Raw genomic sequence first — 22452 nt, forward strand, 5'->3', positions numbered from 1 at the left:
ATAATATTGACCCTACAATCCATCTTTATTGATTTTACCATCAGCGTGGCCGCCTAATACATGCATAAGGAGCTTTATACCTGTGAGTAAATATGAGATGAGAGTCGTTGGAGGTCATATTTGCTGGAGCAGGTCAGGGTCTTATCATCTTAGAGGATGAAATAGGATAAAAATGGCGGGAGGTCTGTTTGCATGATTTTTAAAGTGCAGGATGTGAGTGCAGTCTCTTCTCGATATTTGAAGCAGAAATGTGAATGTGAATGGAATCTTCCCAGGAGCTGGTTTCTTTTTCTTCTTCTCTTTCTATTATCACATTTACTTTGGCCTCCAGGAGGGGTCGCCATCATGTAATATCAGTGCGCCCAAGGGTGTGGTGGGGAGGGGGTCTCAGCTCTCACTCTTTTCAAAAACCAACGAACATTTATTATATATTGTTATTAATTCATTGATTTGAAACGTGCACTGGGCCTATAGAGGTGTGCAATTTCATATTTGAGAAAACTCTAATCTCTCTCTCTCTCTCTCTCTCTCTCTCTCTCTCTCTCTCTCTCTCTCTCTCTCTCTCTCTCTCTCTCTCTCTCTCTCTCTCTCTCTCATTTACAGTTCTTGTGAAATGTCTCACTTTGCTGCCCTCGGCTACCCGCAAGATATTTCAAACGTTTTTTTTAAGATCTCAAAATAACCGAAGGAAATTAAGAATACTAGAAATCAATTTAGGACTACAACCCATAAATTAAAGGAATCGATATTTTTCACCCGTTCACTGTTAGGACTTCCGCCTCATAATGGAATAATGCGAGAATTATTTGCTAATCATTTGAGTTCTCAAGCCATAAAACGTGATTATTTCGCTGGAAAAACCGGTCAAATGTTGACAACCTTAGGGGCATTGTAACACTGCGCTGGAGAAGGCAACATAATGAGAAAAAAGGAGATGGCCGGGCCTGAGGCTTGTCTAATTAAATCTTAACTGATTGAAATAAAGGTTTGAGTACCTCAAGGCTTGACTAAACTCCGGCTATTTCCCTTTTTATTGCGCTTTATTTATTCTGCACTCACTTGCCCTCTTTTCCTGCTTCTTCACAACAGGCCATGTGCAATTTTCAATTTCTGCTCCATCCAAACCCCTGTAGCTACATTATTTGACTCATTATAATTTTCATATCCTTAAGATTTATTTTCGTTGGGCGAGTGTGTGTAGAGAAGGGAGGGAGGGAGGCTGACTGTCACTCATTTTTAAGAAGACAAGCACCGCTGAAGTGTGAACAAAGTCGCCTCTAATTCAAGTAGTCCCGGCCAAGCGCAAAACATCATGATATCACCCATCTGAGACATTTATTTTCAATATTTCCCCTAAACCCAGACTTTAACTTAATTCAAATTTTATGTCGATTAACAATGCACATTTTCTCTATATGATATTTTTTTCCTGATTAGTTTTTCTTTTTAAATAACGCTCTCTATTTATTTATTTTATGAGAAAAAAAAAAAAAGATTAATTCAAATTATACCTATTTAGATAATATTCCAATATATCAAGTCTTTATTTTCTAAGATAAAATCCTAATTGTCTATTTATCAAAATGCCATCGAATAAAAAAGTAAGTGCGCGTTTGTGAAATGGCAGTGGAGAGCCATCAGTGGTGCGTTTCTTCCTCCATTGTCTGAAAAAATACTATCACAAATGATAAATACATAATGGAGCTGTCTCCTGCAGACACGTTCATCAGCAGTAAATGGGAGCTGGCGCAGAGCACCACGGAGAATTAAGGCGAAAGAGTTTGCAACATTCCTGCAGGGGATAAGTTGTTGACAATTAAAGAACACACACACACACGCGGAGAGAGTGAGAGAGAGGTCAGACATTCATTTACTGCTCGTCTTTTGGGACTATTTTGTTTATTACGGTGTAGCATCGCTGCTACCTGACTAACACAACAATGCTCTTTTTGTTTACTCATAATTTTAAGGCTTTTTCTTCAAGGCCAGTTGGATTTTTGGACACTGCATCAGGTGTTACTGCCATTTGAACGTCGTGTTTGCCATCAAGACAAATAATGTTTGTATCTGAAGTCACACCATAACTTGCTATAAGGAGGTTGGTAGCCTTTTGGCCCTGTGTGACTTTTGATTAATCATTTAAAAAATCCCACAAGAAGTGAATGTGTGTGGTGTCTACATGTTCCTTAAGTCTATTTTACTTTACTAGCTGGATGTAAAGCTACACTCCTTCTCTCCTGTTCTCTCGTGCGCTAAAGACGGATCTAAATAGTGTGTTTTTGGATTCCGCCCCATTACTAAAAAAAAATGAACTATGATTCTCTTCAAGACATAAAAAATAAAAGAGAAATAAAAATAAGAAAATAAAACACAATCCTGGAAAAAAAGAACATTCAGATTCATGAATTCTGCGTGCAGATGAAGTTTTGCCTCTCACTCGATTATCTTTCCGGAGTTTGTGCACATCAACCCTGCCTTTTATTTTCTAAAAAGAAAAAAAAGAAGAAGGAAAAAAAAAAAGGCAGCCAGTCCCCTTTTAAAGAAAGCCTTTTCGGTGGTGCTATAATAAACCATTTTCCCTGGGCTTTATTGATCAGTCACTCTGAGCTAATGTAATTATCCTCATCAATAGGGGGACTGCAGGGAGAATCATTATGCGGTTGACATTGATAAATGATCAGCCAAATGCGGCCCTTTTCTCCCAGGGACCCCCGCCTCTGACCCGCTCACACAGGCCTACATAACGTAGTCATAGAAACACCTTATGGCAAGAGGAGAGAAAACTGCTGAAATGTTTAAAAAAAGAAAAGGAGGGCAACACACACACACACACTCAGCCCTACACGCACACAAAACCTAAAAACTGTCCCCCAGAGCAAGCCATTTCGGGGAGAGCCAGCTGCAAAGCGAAGGACACTCAGCCCCTCGTGCGCGTCCATTTTTATGACCACTATCCAAATCAGCAATTTGAAAGAAAAACAAAGCAGAAACAAAACTTTTTTTTGGAAGCGTTTCTCCCTCGCTGCCAGCAGATGCACGAGTGTATCTAAAAATACATATTTGCGTTCCTCTCAGATTTTACACTTTACCAGAAGCTCTGCAGGGAAAACCACAGAGCCAATAACATAAGCATTATTAACATGTTGCGTCTGTAACGCACACACGCGCACATAGTGTTTCTAGCGAGTAAACTGTGTGTGGACTTTTAATATTGTTGCACGGAGGACCAGGCTGCATTGTGCAGTAGTGCAGAGGGAATATATTCCTTATTTTATTCCTGAAGCAGCAGCCCGGACTGGCTTTGACAGGGAGGAGATGAAGGGGAGGAGTTGTTTAGCTCGGCTGGATCATCCATCATCCCTGTCACACCGAATCGGCAAAAGGAAAGCAGCAGAGGCAATCTACCTTCTGTCTCATCGGGGAAGAAGGGGGAGGAGGAGGAGAAGAGGAGGGGGGGAGGGGATAAGAAAAGAAAAAAAAAACTATTAATATTAAAATCCTCTCCATCCACAGTAATCCTCACGTTTTCTCTCTTTTTCATCTGATAATCTCCGCACAAAACGGAGGGCTCCTTCCTTCCGTTTTATCCACAGAATAATAGAGCGCTAGAAAAACAAAAAAAGGACTTTTAGGTTTTGAATAGTTGAGGGAATAAAGATGCATCATTAACTAGACTCTGGTGTAAAACCATTAAATATCCCAAAAAATGTTCCAGCCTGGTTAAGGCCTTAACATCCCTCTGTGTGTGTGTGCGTGTGCGTGTGTGTGTGTGTGTGTGTGTGTGTGTGTGTGTGTGTGTGTGTGTGTGTGTGTGTGTGTGTGTGTGTGTGCAGAAAGATTGTTAAACAAACAAGAGCCGGGCATGTATTATGTCCGGAATTTCAATAAAACAACCTGCATGACATTCAAAGAAAATGCTAAAATAACTTAAAAGGAAATAATGCTGGGCCGTCAGGAGGCTAAACACATAATCATTTAGAATAAATATAAAATAAACTGATGTTAGTTTTGAAAAAAAAAATGGCATTTAGGGAAATTGTACTTGAAATATGTAGTGTGTGAAAGTGATTTAAATCACAAATAGAAGTTATAGTGATTTTGTTTCTTTTTTTAAAACAGGAACGTACAAAATACAACGGTTAAATAAATACACGAAAAGGCCTATAGCTGCTGGATTAACAGAAATGAACAGTAATTTACGATAGTTTAGATTTATTGAAAATTAATAAAACCTAAATAAAGGATCAGGTCATATTTAGGCGAACGTCTAAACATTTATTTTTTTGACCGATTGTTGGCCATATCAGAATAATAAAAAACAAGCAGCTGTATTTCTAAACGAAAATCCCAGCATTTAGTTTAAGTCCACTAAAAATAAATACTAAAATAAACGTACATTATATTAATCTTACTATCATTATACTTTTTGCCACGTATTATATTTGTTGATTCACACAAATTCAGCAGATAAGCAGTGTTTGTTAGAAAACAATTAAGAAAAAAAAGAAGAAAACAATATTTAAGGCCTTGGATCCGTCTGAGCAGAAGTTTAAACTTCTATGTGAAGGGCAGCAAATATTTTAGCCGAAGTGATGTTGTCATTTGTGGTTTAAGGCTATGACTTGGATGGCCGCGGGCAGAGATAGAGAAGAGAGAGGAGATAGCCCATCAAAGCCCTTCTGTGTACTCCTGGACGGTGGTGCCACATTCGGCCGACAGGCGGCGCTGCAAAACGGCATAAACGAGCAGAGCACACACGGAGAGGGCCAGCCACGGTTCTCACTGTAGGAGCAATTACACTGGGGACGAATCCTCGCTCTATTGTTTGAACGCCAGGGAAAAAGTGAAGGGTGAATAAATCTAGAATATATATATACTTTTTTTTTTTTATTCCCAAATTAAAATTATTCTACTATTTTACACAAACAGAAAAGTATTCATCTACATTTTATTAATTTGTTTTGATTTCTGTAAAAAGCAAATGTATATTATTTTTCTAATAAAATTAATCCTGCTCAGAAAATCTAATTTGTTTTTGTTTATTCTGCTATTTTTGTCCCTTACATTTAAGTGCTGGAGGCCACGTTTTTTTTTATTTACCACCATGTCACTGCTGACAGTTTATCTTTTTGGTCTCAAACTAAGATGTGTCAGTGGTACATTTGCTCTGTAATTTGAAACCTTCATTTGCATTTGACAGTTATTTATATACATATAACTGCACATATTTGTGTGCCAAAATAATTTGCCATGGCAATATATATTTCAACAATAATTTGTTATTGTCATTATAAGAGGGCATTCTAATGGGCAGGTTAAAACAAGCTGGAAAAAGTGGAAACGTAACTTGACATTTGTTTTGGCCATTTAAAAAATTAAAACCTTTTTGACAGGCAACAGCGCACTAAAAACACTTTTTCTGAATGATAATAATAAGCCAATGAATGTTATTACTATTACAATATAAATGTGGATAAAGACTCTGTTTATAACACAGTTAATCACACAAAAATCTAACAAAAATCAAAAATGAAATATTTATTACAGCATTTGTGACTGAACACCTTTTAAACATTACGTCACAGTCCTCATACAAGTATTTAATGTATTTTTGACAAAGCTTAAGGGAGACGGCATCTTATCATCTAGTGAGGAACACGTGCTGAAAAAGGAAGGAATTCATGGACATACAATATCAATGCCACAGCAGATCTGAAACTAGCAAAAACATTCTTTTTCAATTGAGGTAAACACATAGAATATCTAACATGAAACAATTAATAGACTGAACTCTGTACGAAGTTTGTTACAATATTCTCTCAGCTTTTCTTCCCCCAAAAGCATTGAGTTCATAATTTAAGTTTTTTTTTCCTTTTTTTTTGTTTTAGGTTTTTTGGTGCATCAACCATCAAATGCTTCTCCAGTGCCGCAGAATCAACGTTTGTGTCAGTATTGTCCTTATGGCAAGAATGTTGATCCGCAGATAAAGAAGCGCTGTAGGATGTTGCTTTTCCACTATTAAGCTTCCTTCAATAGGCTCTTAGCAATGAGAGTCCAGGGTACAAAAAAATAAAATAATATTCAAATAAAAATGTATAAAACCAACACAATCCAGTGCTTGGGCAATTCAAACAAAGAACTTTTTTCCTTTAAAACCTACAGGGCAACATTCATTCATGAACCAAAAAAAGAGGGGCATGACAAATGTTCAAACTGAATCTTCTGGAGAGATCCGGTGTCATTTAGCAGCCTTTTCCCATCATGCCCTGTTCTTATGGGGGACAGGACCTGATTGCCCTCTATGGTTTGAGATGTTCCATCTTCTTGTTGTTTTTTTTCTTTTATAGTGCTGTGCTGCGAGACAGTTTCTCCTCCAGGAAGGAGCACACACAGTGTGAGAGAGAAAAGGTTAACCTTTAATTCTAAAACTAGCTCAGGAAACATAAACCATGTGATCAACGAAAAATGCACAAGTTTTAACTTATTTATCTATACTTTTTATACTACAGTAGTTATAACTCTTGGAGTCTTTCTGTTGTTTCTTTTTTAAATCTTCCAGAGTGATTTTATTTTAGAAGCGTTTGAGCGCGTCACATGAAAGTGTACTGAACATGTTTATGACGGTGTGTGTTGTGAGAGTGAGTGTGCGAAAAGTGTGTATTTTTGAGTGTGTGCATTAGTCCGTTCTTTGCACACGTGTACGTCAAAACATCCTCTGTTGATCTTTACCAAAAGCCCAAGACTTTACAAAGTGTTCTTGTCAGCTTGGTCCTCCGTTTGGATGAAAGTAACAAAATTGACAAGTCTAAAAAAAACAAAAAGAAATGAATTATCACAGCTCATCTGGAATTCTGTTTCTTTAGTGTCAAATTCTGGTCAAAAGGGTTCGCTTTTTATTCTTAAAAATAGTCTCAAAATAGGATTTATTGTGGGCTGCTGCTTTCTTTTTTTAAACTGTTTTCTTGTAGTAGCTGCTGTTGTCTTGGTAGCAAAGTTCCCTTATACTATTGGGCATGGATGTCCAGGCCTTGTCCTCCAGTAGTGGGGTCAATGGGAGTGAGCAAAGGGGGTCTCTGTGCAGACATGGTCATTCCTGGTGCGACGAGGGTCCTCCATGCATCAGCATGGCGTGGTGGGGATGGGGATGGTGATGGTGATGAGGGTGGTGGGCGTGGGGGTGGTCGGGCAGGTACGCATGGAGAGGGGGTCCGTGTCGAAGCTGGGAGGGGTGGGAGGTCATCTGATGAGGGTTGGTGAAAGTAGGTGGGGCCATGCTCATGCCCATAGGACCGCTCTGAGGTACGTACTCCCCTGGCATGCCTGGCAGACCTGAGAGAAAGACAGAAACAGAGAAATGAATAAAAGGCACTCAATAAAACCTTTTTTCTTTGACATGCTTATTCCCCATTAACAGGCCTTAATTCAATTTAAAAACAACTGCAACAACAAAGGGCTGAGCACATTTTATGACACTGCGTCTGTGACTGCAGCTCCGACAAGTAAAGAGAGACATTATTGCACTGGGCTATTTTAGGCTATGGTGAGTGGTTTACAATGCCCAATAGCGTTGTGGTCGGGTCTCAGGTTGGAAAATGATCCTCAGTCATCCACAGACACTGCAGTCCTGGAGGATGTGAGGAAAATCAACCAGCTGTATTGATGTGGAGAAGTGCTAATACTTTTACAAGTGGAACAGTCAATTCCCCAGCTGACTTAAGTGACAAACCGAACAAGCATTCTCTCATGGGGACGAGCCTCTGTGAACATATTTGATTTAAAATCCCTTAAAGAAGTTATTAAATAATTTAGGTCTGAGTTAGCTGAATCACCAAGACAGAGAGCCTTTAAGGCTCGGTTCCACCCCTGAATGAAAGCATATTAAGCAAAACAAAGCACTGCTCTTAAATGCGTGGAGTGTGGGTTTTGGGAGTAGAAAAAGAGTAGCAAAGAAAGGACAAGCAGGTGGGGTATATTGATATATGGGTCCCTTTTAGATGGACTCCACTTCATATGTGTAGGGACCTCAGCATGCTGGCATCTCTCACACTGTGACGGGACCCAGGACACAGAGCTGGCTCAGCAGTGCCACTGTTTGGCTTTTCACACGCCTGTTTGTTGTAATCAGAAAGAAAAAAGTAAGATGTGTGGGGGGGTTGTTCCGGTAGCCCGGGACTAGAGTATGGGAACATGGCTGGTCTACAGGCCTGGACCTTGGGGAGAGGCGAGTGAGAGCAGGGGGTCCCGCTGGAGCCAGGGGGCCTGGGTCTGGGATTGGGTCTGGGCCGACCTGCTTTGTAATGTGAACCCCTGGGGGATTAGAAGTTGTAATAGGAGGGGAGAGGTCGCTGCAAGGTCACTAGGCATGCTCACTCTCTGCATTCCTCCACCTTAGTACACTGCAATTAAGAAATTACACTGGAGGGCCCCGGTGAGGGGAAGAGGAGGACAGAAAGGAGAGGGGGAAAAAAAAAAAGGAGACAGCAAAGGCCAAGATTAATGACCAGTCTCATTGGTTGAAAGCTGTGCCATTTTCTAATACTCCCTTTCCATGTCAGTTCATTTGAAATGCACATGTTTGTCAGAGCAGGTCTCTTAAAACCTCACTACTAGGGTCATAAAATAAATAAATCACTCAGGGTGTTGGGGTATGATGGGTGCCCTCACCTCCATATAACCTAGAGCAGCTCCTGTTAAAAGGCCCAGCAGATGTTTTTGACACTGTAAGCTGGTAATCTCCAGTCTAGCTGCAGCCATTCTGTTAAGTAGATCTGAGACCCCCCTCTTTTATTAACAAGAGTGGTAAAACCATCTGAAGACAATAACTGAGGACAGACTGGGCGCCTCTCTCTCTCTCTCTCTCTCTCTCTCCCTCCCTCCATCTCTCATCTCTCCATCTCTCCATCTCTGCATGCTTGCCTCCCTGGCTGGCTGTGCACTTCTGTTATGGCACAGTGGTCCTGCTCAATGGCTGGCTATAATTAAGTACCAAATATACCATATTGTGTGGCTGTGTAATCAAATCAAGAGAGGATAATATTCCTCTGTATTAAGCTATTAATGTAATTGGTCATGAAGCATAAAGTATGTTACATAATTAAATAGTCTCAAAATTATATAGCCCTATATTAAGAATTAGCCAACCTGAGCAAATGTTGTCTCTGTGTGGCTGTTTTAGGGAACATTGCTTCCAGATTTTTTTTTTTTCCTGCTGCCATTAGCAAAGACAGGAGGGGACGAGAGGAAAAACGACCGAGAGACAGAGAGAAACAGAGGGAGAGAGAGAAAGAGAGAGGAAGCGACGACTAGAGGGGTGAAATGATCTCTGTCGGCTGAATTGCCGCTGTGACCCTTTGGAAAATCCAGTCTCCATTTACATATAAAGGGTTCTTTTAATCAAGGTAAGTGTTATTATATTGTGCCTCATTGGGCAAGGGAGTTTAGGTGTTAAAATAAAATCTCTTCTGCCCTGCCGCCTTTGGGATGTGATATGTCTTGATTTTTCAAATGTCAGCACTGTGGCACTAGCAGGAGGTGGAATGGCCAGCTTAATCAGACTGCCGCCATTTAGCTTTAGTGTGTGTGTGTGTGTGTGTGTGTGTGTGTGTGTATGTGTGTGAGAGAGAGAGAGTGAGAGAGCAAGAAAGACAGAGACTTTATCTGTATGTGTGAAAGAGATCCCCTCCTTTTAGATGCAGTCATGCTTGTGTCTACAACCTTATAAATTTATCTCAATGTCTCCCAGTTCTTGTCTGTGAGTCTCAGGTCAGGCTAGTCACTGGCCCCCGCCCCCCTTTAAATCGTCTCCCTCCAGTAAAAAATAATCAAAACACACAGCCCCCCCGCACTCATTCCTCCCTTTACACAGCTCAAACCAAACCCCCAGTGAAGGATCGGCCATGTCACCCACGGCCCGTATATCTCGCTCAGGGACCGTAATGTACTGCGGTGTTCCTGTCTTTGCATATAAGATAATTTGGGCATCAATCCTTCCCCAGACAGATTTATGTCACTCGGAGGACAGTTTCACTTCTCCTTCTTTATCGCTTCACTGGAGCCTGCTTAATTTCTCCCCGTCAGCCCCTTCCCCAGGAGATGTTATTTTTTCCCTAAATGTCCAACATTTGCATTGGCTGTCCAAGATGGGGAGAGCGATGGTGCTGTTGTGATAAATAAATTTGCGCATGTCATGCCAGGTTGTTTCTCCCCCCCCTTCTTCTTCTTCTTGTTGTTCCTGTTGTCTGGCGCCACAAGTCGACGGGTCCTCTCTATCCCAGGACGGTTACCCCCTTTTTCCCAAGTCTTTAATTCATCCTTGGGTACTGGTCCCAACCCCCCCCCCCCTCCCCCCTTCTACCTCTTAAAGCATCTTGCTAAAACATCCCTGCATACTGGCAAATAGTTGTTGATGCTAGGCAGAAGGGGGTCGGCGCTTGCTCCCAAATTATGGCCAGGGTAAGAAGGGGTAGTGCGGGTGAAGTGAAAGAGAATTGTGGGTGAAGAAAATAAAACCCACAAGCCCAACATATAGAAAGAATACAAGGAAAAGAGCCCAGTACTTACTTCCCCCTTTTTCTTTGCGTTTTGCTTTACAAGATGAAGGTTACATGTAGTGCCATTGCCCATCCATGCCCATATTCATCCCCATTCCACTCATAGGCCCTAGAAAGAGAAGATAAACGCCAGAAAAGGGTCAGCAGGAGTTTGAATCACAGAGAGGTCAGAGGAGAACCACTGATAGTGAGAGAGAATGGGGTTGGTTAGCGTTAGATGGAAAATGATTAGGGAAGGGGAAGTGAAAGATGTAAAGAAGTGGAGTAAGTGTTTTTATTCTGCATGGCATCTCACAAATCCCTTTGTTATGATCATTCATGAGGGATTTTCCAAGATGTGTTAGATTAGAGCGAGAAAACAAGCAAGACAGGCAGCAGACAGTCTGGGGAACGGTGAGGGGACTTTTAAGGAGAAGTGTTATTATGGTTGTGTTGCACTTGTTAGTAATAGGTTTACGTGGCTTAGTCGGGCACCTGCTCCGTGCTGAGGTGACTAAATCTACATGCCACAGACAAGAGGATCAGTGTCGATCAGCTGTGAGATAACTGAGGGTGAAACTGGTTTCTGGTAAAGCAGGCATTACGGAGGGAAGAGGGACAAACTACGAGAGGTGGACGGACTTACCGGCTGGTCGGATCCCCATGTGTTGCTGGCCATCCAGCACGAAGCTGCCCATTGGTTGGCCCTCTGGACTGTATGCTGCTCCTTGGCTCACTGAAGGATCAAGAAGAAAACCTGATTGTAGTCAAAACGTGGACATGAAAAAGGGAGGGGGGAAGAAGAAGAGAAAACACACCAGACAATCAGCAATTGTCCCAGCTCCAGCCCAAACATACTGTAAGACATTGTGCTCATGTTTGTGGACCGCATTGGCTGACACGTGGCATGCAAACACGCATACAGTAGGTCCCCATGCATGCAAGCACACACACACACATACACACACACATACACACACACACACACACACACACACCAATGTCATTCAAAACGAAACTTACAGGAGATACATTGTTCTCAAAGGAGAAAGCATGCAGTTTGACAGGATGAGAAGAACTTCTGCCACGGCAGGCAGTACACCCAGTCCAAACTCAAGTCAGGAGTCATGTACTCCTGAACATTACAAACAATTCTAATTGAAAATAATTGAATCTTCTTGAATGATTTACCTGATAATCTGTACGATACAGAATATGCAGTAGCAATTAATTAGCTCAGTTGTATCTTGTTTTGCGTACTATAAGCCCTAATGAACTAAAGCTGTGTGTTCTTGGACTATAACATAATTATCTTGGATAATCTGTAATTCATAAAGATTAGAGGGAGCTGTTAGTCATGCTGTTTTTGTGGAGATTGTTGATAGGCACACATCGGTTGCATGCTGACAAATATTGCACAGAGCGCAGTAATTGTAGAAAGAGTCACCGACATTTGCAAGTGCATCTCATTTTAACCACGGCTCATGTTCGTTTTGAACAGTCTCCACCGCGGTGAGTGGGGACCTTCTTAAAACGGGGAGCTTGCTAATCAACAAAAACAGCTTTTCCCTCCCTGAGACAAATTACTTGGCTTCTTTTTGGTAATGCCAAAGTCAATGAAGCTTAGGGTGACTGAATCATTCCACGGGATAACTGAGTGAGTGCATGTTCACCACTCAGTTAGTGCTTTTTGTAATCTGACCACAAAAGATACGGACAATAAATGTGTCATCAATTAACAATATGAAGCTTTATATAATCTGTTTGAAAGAAATGAAAATCTCTTCCTGCGTTGGTGCAAAATCAAAAACATTGGGATCTGATTTAATCTGGGCATCGCTTTAAACAGATCTTCCCTCCTAAGGGCAGTTTTCATGACTGAAAATACATTAACTGATAATGTTAATCTGAACATTTGACTAAGTAGCTATGTAGCGATCCTGGCGTTTGAAATGTGCTGAATGACTACTTAATATCAAAATTTGGAACAGTGATTTTTGAGGGAATAAAATAAAAAACACAGCATAAGGGGAATCACATCCCCCCCCCCAACCCTGAACTGGATTTTCTTCTTCTTTTTTTAAACAAAACAGCTTAAAAAAAGGAGATAACTTGTAAATTGCTGCTAGCATTTCTGGCACTCCTCTTGTGTCCAATTAGTAATTCACCGAGAGAGTGCTAATATACCTCTCTCTCCACTTAGACTGGGAAATCTCCAATTAGAGTCAATCAGCAAACGGCCTGCACCACTGCTGAACGCATCTCATACAGAATATGGAAAATGAGATGAAGGGAGGGAGAGGAAGAAGAGGGAGTAGAAGGGTTTTTCTTTTTGACAAAGGGGTGGGGGTGATGTAGGATGCCCCTTTAAAAACTCTGGGCTCCCGGCATGATGTGCATGCCAGTAAAGGATTTGGAAAGAGTGTCTTCATGCTGGGGATAGAAAGAGAGCTGCTGTAACGTTATGTCAGCTGGGTTGCTGTTTTTTTTACCTGCTCGATTTGACTGGTCAATCATGGGCTGTACTATTCTTCTCCTGGCGTTAATGAACCTGGCAGAGTGGAGAGAAAAACAGAGGAGAAAAACAAACGTTAAATCACCCTGCACTCACACAGAGAGAGGATTCATCACAAGCCACCACAAAGACAAAACAGTTTTGCATGACTTAATGGCAACATTAGCCACCGAGTCCTTGAGAGAGGCGCTCACAACAAAACAGCAACAAACAAAAGGGCAATTGTGTGCTGACTTGGGAACCCAGCTAGGGAAACTTTTAATGTTCCTTATGATCTATTCCCCCCTCTTTTAATAAAGCTTTTGATTACGTTCGGTTGCTATGGGCACCAGGGAGACATTCCTCAAGTATTAAGTGCAGCTTGGGCACAGAAGAACCCTCACAGTGGCACATCCCTCTCTCCCTGTCTTTCCTGCAGCCAGTTGCACACAGAAACTTTATCCGTAGTGTACAGTATCCCGTCTACAGTTCCTTCTCCAAAACAACGTTATTTCTGGAGTGTTATCACACATTGGCATTTCAAAGTAAGCTTTAACTTAGCAAAGTGCAGGATACAAATGGTTCCTTTCATTGCTCCCCACCGTTCCACCCCCACTCTACACTTTCCCTCTGTGGGACCCCCACTCTGGCTGCATTGTAGGGGGTTCTGCTCCCCTTCCAGCTGTCTAGAAATGAGGACCAGGCATGGGCCACTCCGTGCTTTCACAAGGTATTGTTATGTCAGCGAGCCCATCAATTAGGCTGTCTGAAGTTTTATCACCACCACAGCAGCGAATAAGTGCACCTCCACAAAGCCTCCCCAGCCGGCCTTGCTCCTGTGGCTTTTCCACTGTAGAGCCGGAGGTCATATGGAGGTGACTGCCAGCCAGGGGCAACCTTTTTAACTTGGAGTGGAGATGCCTTGGGCTGTGGCAAACTCAAGCTGGTCACTCGCAAGCTCTCTACCTATCTCTCTTTCCTCCTCTTTTATCCCCCTGTTCTCTCTCTGTCTCGCTCTCATTCACTCTCACATGCTAAAACGTAGTGTGGACTTAGCACTACAGGTACCGCCATGTGGTTGATATTAAAGAGGGATTTAAAATCACGTTGGAGCTGTCCAGCATGGAGTCCTTTGCTGGTTCTAAAAAAGCAGAGGAGAGAAAAAAAAAAAAAAATGGCCCCACCGCCCTCTTCTAACGTACGGGCAACGGCACCATCAGTACGGTAAAGAACTGGTCATTAGAAGGAAGGGAGAGCTGGAACCAATTTGGGCTCCTAATCCCCCATGAAGCTCTGATACCTGCCCTTACCTTCTCCAATGAACTTAAACGCCTGTAATCTGCCCGGCTCAAAGTGACATGGTTAAACGTACAAAATGCACGGTTGGGAAAAGAGAGACGCGGTGCTCATTTGCCAGGGGGCATCCAGAGTGCAGGTACGCAGGGGTGCCCTGGGCCCCTGAGAGAAAAAGATGAAACGCATCCATATGAGAATGAGAGAGAACGAAGGAGGAGGTAGGAAAGCGGGGTGTGCCAATGAGAGGTGGATTGGAAATGATAGGATTGTAATGCATGATTTGTGTTTTAAGGGAGGAATGAAGACTACGGTTTATTAACTGTGAAAGTATTTTTTGATAGAACAAAGGGGACAAAGCATTCTTAGATGCTGTCAGAAATGCCTGCAGTGCTTAAGAGTGAAAGACGCTTCCAGCTTCAAAACCAGCTGAGCAAGTAAACAGTAAGACATTCCTGATATCACACTCCCTTCTTTAAGGTGCAAGACCTGCTGAGATACATGTCCTACTTTTTCCCTACCAATGGGCTCAAAATCCCAACCACGTGCTTTCTTACCTATTCTGGGACATAAACATAAACACACAATATTAAAAAATGTTCTTCCCAGGTGCTAAATGTCCTCATATGGTTTCCAGTGACTGCAGACAAAATACTCTACGAACTGGAGAGTATGCTGTAAAATCAAAGTGCTGTTTTTTTTTCATTCTAGAGGTTCCTTTGAAAACAGTGTTCTTCCAACTTCTAACTGGAAATGTATGACATAAAGTACACAGGAAAATGTTTAGTTATCAGGGTATTTTCTCTCATTGAAATGGTAATTTCTTAATTATCAAAACAGCTCATTGGCGTGTACACAAACATGTTGAAATATTTTCCCTTCAAGCTGCTTCTGACATGGACCTACTTATTGTCAACATTCGCTATTGGCAAACCACACACACACCCACAAAGGCTCTGTTTTTGTACGCTAAACAAGTTGCCACAGTAACTGGCAGGCGATGCGGTGCACTGGAGAGGGTGGGGGGTGACCAAGGGCCCCTTTCGTGGCCTTAGAGCACCTTTTATCAGTCTGAGTAAAGCCAATTGAGATTATCAGAGCCAGTCCTGATAACACTGTTTTCCCTCAACCCGTGAGCTGCTAATGGTGTGTGCTTAAAACAACACAACTGGGAATCCTCCAGAGATGAAGGCTAGTCAAACTGGGATGGACGGATCTGAGGACCCAAGGCCCTGGAGAGACACAGAGGTTGACCACAGGGACTCAGAATTCCCAACCACTCGCTAAAACATACGCGCGGGCTGTAAATCCACACATCGACACCATGGACATGACCACAACTACCGCCAGTGTGTCTGTAGACTAACCAGAACACAGGAGGCTCACAGGGGACACAAGCTAAAAAACCTCCAACCCAAAGCCCATGTTTTATTATCTACATCTGGTGGTCTAGCTTATTATGGCCTGCCTCTGCTCAATGTTAGGGCACAGAAACACCAACACACACATATGCACACAGAGTACCTCTCAGCATGGGAACTCCATGCTGTCTTCAAACAAATAATTAAAGGCAAGGTTAGGGGGTCATGTGGAGGTCATTCCTTGGGATACAGCTTAGAATGTGTACATTACCCAGCAGAAAGCAGGCTGGTGGGGGCAGCGGCCTACAGCTGTTAAACATGGGCAACTGGTCTTCTTTAGCCTTAAACACATTTTCAAGTTGTATATCAAAAACTGCTCTTGCAGTGCTAAGAGCGCGTTGGAGCGTGCATGTGAATATGTATGCATGTGTCAGTCAATATGTGTGTATGTGCACAATGGCGCATTCTTCACACGCTACTGCCAATTGGCCTACAGTAGCACTTCCCGCTGACATACCCTAAAATGGCATGAGCGACACGTGTTTACAAACACACGTGTATGCGCAGATAGAGTATGTCCACTGGAAGAACCCTGCTCATCACGATATAGAGTGCAAAGTTTACGACCGCTCTGAGTGTTTTGGCTGTGCAGGTCGCAGAGGAAAATAACAGGCAGATATGAATGGTGGAGCCAGGGCAGCAGGAGTCCACTTGACACGGGGTGTCCGCCAGGCTGGATCAACACGACATCCCTGGTTACTAATATCTGCTCACACACACGGGGGGGCTTCAGAGAGTGTCTGCTTAGGTGTTAAATACTCTGGCTAGCATACAATGTTATGCTATACCCAGTGTGTGTGTGAGAGTGCAGGGGGATTGAGGGTAAGGGGTGGTCAGAAACGGAAGAAGAGGGCTTAATAGGGAACTTAAATAATCCTCACACAAACCTCTATTTTATGAAGTAGAGTCCTTCAACTTTATGACCCTTTAATGCATCATCATCATCATCATCATAAAATAAAGTTGAACAATTCTTTGAAAGGTTACAGGAAGTTTGAAGAGAAAATCACAACAAACCATTCTGTCTGACCCAGGCTTGTATTTAATCTCTTTTTTTTCTTGCTTACTTCCTCATCTCAATCTGTCAGAAAGGCCTTGTTTCTGGTTAACTGACTTGCAGCCACACCTGGTAACTCGCTCCTGTTGTCAGCATTCCTTTCCAGAGAAATCGTCATGCCAAACCACCCTACCCTGGAGCACAGCCAAGAGAGAGCGAGTGAGAGAGCCTTGCTGCTTGGCTGGCCAATTACTGTGGAGATCGGACGGAATCGGCCAATCAGGAGTAGGGTCACTCGTTTGACGAGTTTGTGATGAAAGAAATAAACTGAGCCAGAGCGAGACAGGAAAGAGAAACAGAGAAATGTTCAACATGTTTCTAAAGGAATGAGCGGCAGACTACGCCAAATGTAGCCCTGTCGAGCCAGCGAAGAGAGAAGGCAGGTTTGAAGTTGCAAGAAGTCGTCAACAGTTTATTGCCTTCACGGCTGACCTGCGCATGCCCATTTTCAAGAGCTCATATGCCAGGGACATGAGGGCAAGTTTCCGTTTGTCAGTCAAATTCCTGGGGCCCTGTCTGTCTTTGCAGGAAGATTAGATGCAACACAATCTGAACAAGAATGTGCTGAACTCAATCCCTGATCACTGCTCGCAAACATGACTGTCCTCTGGTTCCTATTAGAGCTCATTGCTTCCATACTTCTGCTTCAGACAGAAATAAAGATTCCAAACCCCCAGCGATTCAGTCACAACTCACTGGAATCAAAGGAGGAAGGCTTTAGTTTGATCCCCCCCCTCCTCCAAAAAAAAGAAAGACAGGCAGAAAAGAGTGAAACACTCAGTGTCCTTTGACCAGGAAGTGCATGCAAATTAACCCCATGAGGAGGGTGTGTTTAGTATAAGCAAACTCTAATTATGGTCCAGTCAGACAGTTGGGCAGTCTGGGGCTACTGAACTTCCAACACTGATCTACTGTAGTGTCAACAACACTGATTAAATCAGCTCACATGTTCCAAACAGGCCCCCTGTAACAGTTTATACATAGCTTGCCACCATACTGAACCTACAGTATCTATGGATTTATCATAAACTATCACAAAGGACCTTTTCACAGGCTCCACTCCTCCAGGATGGAGATAAAGGACAGGAACAGATAGGGTAGGAACGGGGAAGCTTCCACAAGCTCATCCTATCAGAGACAGAGTTTCCCCTTTTTCTATCCCTTCTTCCCTTCTTTAAGTTAAAACAGGAGTCAAGAGACACAAGCCGGGCGAACATTACCTCACCATCGTGTTTGATTTAGTGCAGATGTGAAGCGGAGCGAGGCAAGATCGTTTTTTAGGAACGTCAGAGAGGGCCCACGTTTAGGGCAGCCACTGTGTTTACATAGTTTTACCTCTGTCTCTCTCTCACTCTCTCCCTCTCTCTCCCTCTCTCCCTCCCTCTTTCTCTCATCCACTGTGCCTCCATACCCCCCCCTCCAAACTCTTTTGTCTGCCTCTCAAAGGGGGACTGTTTCACCTCTCCTCCATGGACTTTCACTGACCTGTTTTTCTTTCCCTTTTTATTACTCTACTCATTGCCCTTTTGTGGCACCCCCCCTTCCCCCCCCATTCTCCTCCTCAGTCCAATATGAGTAACATTTGCATGGCTCTGTCAGTCGAGCTGCAGAAGCCATTCTTCTCTGAAACCCGGGGAGCACGAGTCATTAAGACTCGAGTGGAAAATCAGACAAAGAATTATATATTTGTGTTTCAAACTGACACGATTTAACGAGCAGCTAATTAAAATAAATCAATAGCACTGCGGCATGCTCGCTCCCTATCTGTCTCTCTTTTCTCGCTCTGATTTTCTGTCAGCACCAAAGAGATGGAATACTGCAGTGTGGAGTGAAATACTATTCTACTGATGGCTTTACCCTTAAAAATCTACCGCCATGCGTTATGATGAATAAGTGAGAATACACTGGCTCATCGCAAAAGAGTAAATATCTTACTGTACAATTTGAATGATAGAAATACACAGTAATAATCCCAGAAGTAACTCTCTTAACAAACAACAAAGGAAACAAACATAGACATCTCTCCCTCTATTTACCCTCCCATCTAACACCTTCTCCCCTCTTCCCCCTGTCCAGTGAGGGCATGTCACCCCTGGGCCTTGCAGTCCAGCAGCCTGACCCCTACATGGCGGGCTGTGCGGCCCCAGCTGCTGACTGTCCGTCAAACACCTCCAGAGCAGCGTTGGGCCAGGAAGACCACGCTTGTTGCCCCTTTGATCCGGCAAGCAGCAGCTGCTGCTCCACACAGCAGCACTTTGTTCCTCTGTCTCCTCACCACACTCTGTCCTACGGCACAAAAACACTGATTCCAGTGCAGAAGTGGAGGGAGAGAAAGGCAAAGAGGAAAAAAAAATGTGGGGCTAATAGAGGGATTGGGGGGGTTAAAAAAAACTTGCCCGTTTTTTCCTCCCTACAACATCAACAAGCTCTGACAACGGCAGCGGGGGTTTTTCTTGGCCCCGACACAGCTCTCAGGCATCTCCTTCTTGACGCTTCACCCTCCCTTCTCTTTTAAGAGATATGATAGTTATTGTTCAAATCAGCCAGGGTGAATGGAATGGACCGAGGCCAAGCCTGCCCCAGGCGTCAACACACCTGTATGAAAGAGACCTTATTGTAGCAACCCACCATGGCTAACCTGCCCTAGCTCTACCAGTGTTCTGATGTTAGGAGGGAGGGTTGAATCATCTCTTCTTTCTCTTTCTTTCTCTCTCTCCCAGACAGTCCCCTAATATTTCCTGTCCCTTTCCTCTCTGCCCAGGAATGTTTTTACTAATGCTGTTATTTTTTTATCTCACCACAAGACAGCGGGATTAAGGAAAGAGTTGATCCACATCTCCCTCGTTAGCGAGGCCCCTCTTCTCTTACTCTTGGGCTCCCTCCCTTAAGACAACACCTTATTAACGTGCATAGGTGCACAAAAGGTATATTCTCTGCCTGCCATGGAGCTGAGGGACCAACAGCTGTGTTTTGCGTCGTTTGAAGAGCGTCTGAAAACGTTCAACATATGTCGATATCAGCCCCTCGTCAAAGGTTCCACACACACATAGCGCGTGACAGAGGTCGTCAGAGCTGGAAGGTAACGCTCATTCCTCATAAGCCAGCTTCTCACCTTTAGGGTGGGTGAATGCTTCCTGCTTTCATGCAGGGCCAGCAAGAAATAGAACAGAGACATGCTGGCAGGCTGGCACACACACACGCACGCACACACACACGCGCACGCACACACACACACACACACACACACACACACACACACACACACACACAGGAGAGGGGGGGAGAAAAGAAAGAATAAATCCAGCACTATCATTACCCCCGGCCTACCCATCAGCCCTCCTGAGACGAGAGGGTGTGCTTACAAGATCGCCCCATTTTCTCAGCTGTGAAGAGTGCCACCCCTATTGCCCAGATTTCTCTTTTTCCCACAATGCCAAGCCTGTTGGGCTCCTTTGTACGTCTCTGCGGGGCAGGCAGGTATAATCTCCGTTTCCATCCACTTCTCACTGCTACCATACAAATGTGTGACTTTTTTTAGCCTCTCTGTCTCCCTCCTGCACTATCTTTCCATCTCTATTTCTTTCACTCTCTCTTTGTCTCTTGCTCTATCGTATTCTGCTCCCTTTCATTCTCAACCATTTTCCCCTTTCTGCCTGGTAATCGAGTGAGAGATTCCGCGACTCTGTGACTCCCCCTTATTGTCAGATATCAAACAGGGCGGCTTTGTGGATTACCAGGGGAAGCTGATAATGGCATGATAGAGGCGTGATATTTCAAACAAAATTGAGTGTCAATTGCCTGCATCGTCTAGGCAACACAAGTGTCTGCGCTGCAGCAGCCAGGCAGGAAATAAGGCCAATCTATTTCCTTTGCTTCATATCAAACGTCTCTTCTTCTCCCTCCTTTATAAGACTATAATGGGTTCAGCTCAAAGAGAAGAAGAGGGGGCCTGCCAAGAGGGGCTTCAACAGTTACGTCCTTACGCAACACACATACAGTACATGTTTGGGTACACTTGTGAGCATACACACACACACTTGCAGACATTAACTTACTCTCCTGAATCTCAAAGTCAGAAACCAATGCCATTTGGGAGGTTGCGCAGGGAGGGTGCCCCCATTTTACCACCCAGCCCCCAAATATATATGCTCTCTCTCCTCTTGCCACTCACTTTTTCTCCTCACAGTATTAACCATGAATTTAGGGCAGTGAATATGCACAGCAGTTTGGGCAATTAAAAAGGGACACCTTAACCTAGTGGACCGATTGTCGATATTCTCTAATGCCTGGGTTTAGGTGCTGTTGCAGATTACTGGGGGAGTACAGGATTCAGTGTGTGTGTTTGGAAAGGGATTCTCCCTCCCACTGGGATGTCATCATCTTCTCATGATTGTGTCTCTGGCGTGAGTGCCTGTTTCCACCAAGCACGTTTCCATGATGTGTCTGAGTAAGTATGTTTGCACATATTAGTGACCACGAGAGTCAATGGTCAAATGTTGTCAGCTTGCCTCTGACTTCCCTATTGAATAATTAATCTTCAGTTTCAATCGCACATAATCGCTTTGACACACATAAGCGTGAACACAGGCACACAAACACACATGTGCAGGCACGGTCAGAAGCAGAGTTTAGGGCTAAAAAGCCCAGCAGCAGGCAAGTGATATAAATAGCTGTTGTTTGTGGAGGGGACTGCTGGCAGAAGCAGCACTGACACTGTGGAGCGGACCACAGGGACTCTGATGTGCCTGGTGGCCTGAAGCGAGCCCTCTGCCTCTCAGATCAGCTCCACCACTGACTGTGTACAGCTTTAACTAGCCTCCTTCATATGTGACAGCCTAAAACAAGTACAACAGTGTCGGTGTCTCAAAGAAGCCACATTCAATTCAGCCTACACTGTGGAATATGATCCTTAAATGTAAGCCTGTTAACTGTCATGATTCTTCCTCATAAAGATGACCCCATTCTCAATTTCTATTTTATTTTTTTTGGTTAAGATTAAAATATATCTAACCAGGGATGTGTTTCACATCGATATCTCGTATTATTTCAGAAATAATAGGGATTTGTTAGTGTGGCACTGGAGGTGAGTAGAAGTTGAATTAAAGAATTGCTCAGGAGGCAGAAGTCTGAGGTTTTATTACAATGAAACAGAAGAGAAGAACAAAAGTCACAGGAAAAATGAACAAATAAGATGGAAATAACTGAAATAACACAAACTCATCTCAAGCTGCTACAACACAAACTTCCCCCACCGTCAATGCCTGACTAGCTTAAGATACCCCTCCTGGCCCCACCCTCATTAGACTAAACCAATGCATGGGGGTTACCTAATTGGAATAAACCACTTTATGGGGGTTAGGTAAACCAGCGAGGGATATTCCAACTAAAATCTGATCCTGACAAGGAACATAGAAAACATTTAAACGCCAACAATAATTCAAATTGAGCAACTATTAACAATCCCCTGGTCACACAAGAGGAAGGAAGAGACCACTGGGCCCTCCCCTCTCTTTAGCCCAGATTGCCAATGACCACAATGACACTAGTGAGAAAACTTAAAATGACAATTAGAAAGCATCACCAAGGTTAATTGCTCATGAATAGTATCTGCTAGCTCAGAGTAAAACCATCACGCCCCTTTACTCTGGATCTCCTGTA

The 22452-nt window shown here is 43.3% G+C and overlaps 1 protein-coding gene across 9 annotated transcripts in view; it reads right to left on the reverse strand.

Annotated features, from left to right (window-relative positions):
* Positions 1-5514: 5514 nt before the first annotated feature.
* meis2a (Meis homeobox 2a) overlaps positions 5515-22452 on the reverse strand; it is a 176022-nt gene continuing 159084 nt past the window's right edge. For 4 of the 9 annotated variants that reach the window (XM_029460262.1, XM_029460259.1, XM_029460258.1 and 1 more), the window contains 3 exons: positions 13022-13080; positions 11176-11286; positions 5515-7329 (listed from right to left, as the gene is read on the reverse strand). In XM_029460262.1, coding sequence (XP_029316122.1) covers positions 7088-7329; positions 11176-11286; positions 13022-13080 — 412 coding nt within the window. In that variant the 3' untranslated portion in view covers positions 5515-7087. Of the gene's footprint in view, positions 7330-10579; positions 10660-11175; positions 11287-13021; positions 13081-22452 lie in introns of those variants that run through there. The other 5 variants (XM_029460266.1, XM_029460267.1, XM_029460263.1 and 2 more) reach the window with 3 other exon arrangements.

Source organism: Cottoperca gobio, chromosome 22 (genome assembly GCF_900634415.1).
Source record: "Cottoperca gobio chromosome 22, fCotGob3.1, whole genome shotgun sequence".
Classification (NCBI taxonomy): domain Eukaryota; kingdom Metazoa; phylum Chordata; class Actinopteri; order Perciformes; family Bovichtidae; genus Cottoperca; species Cottoperca gobio.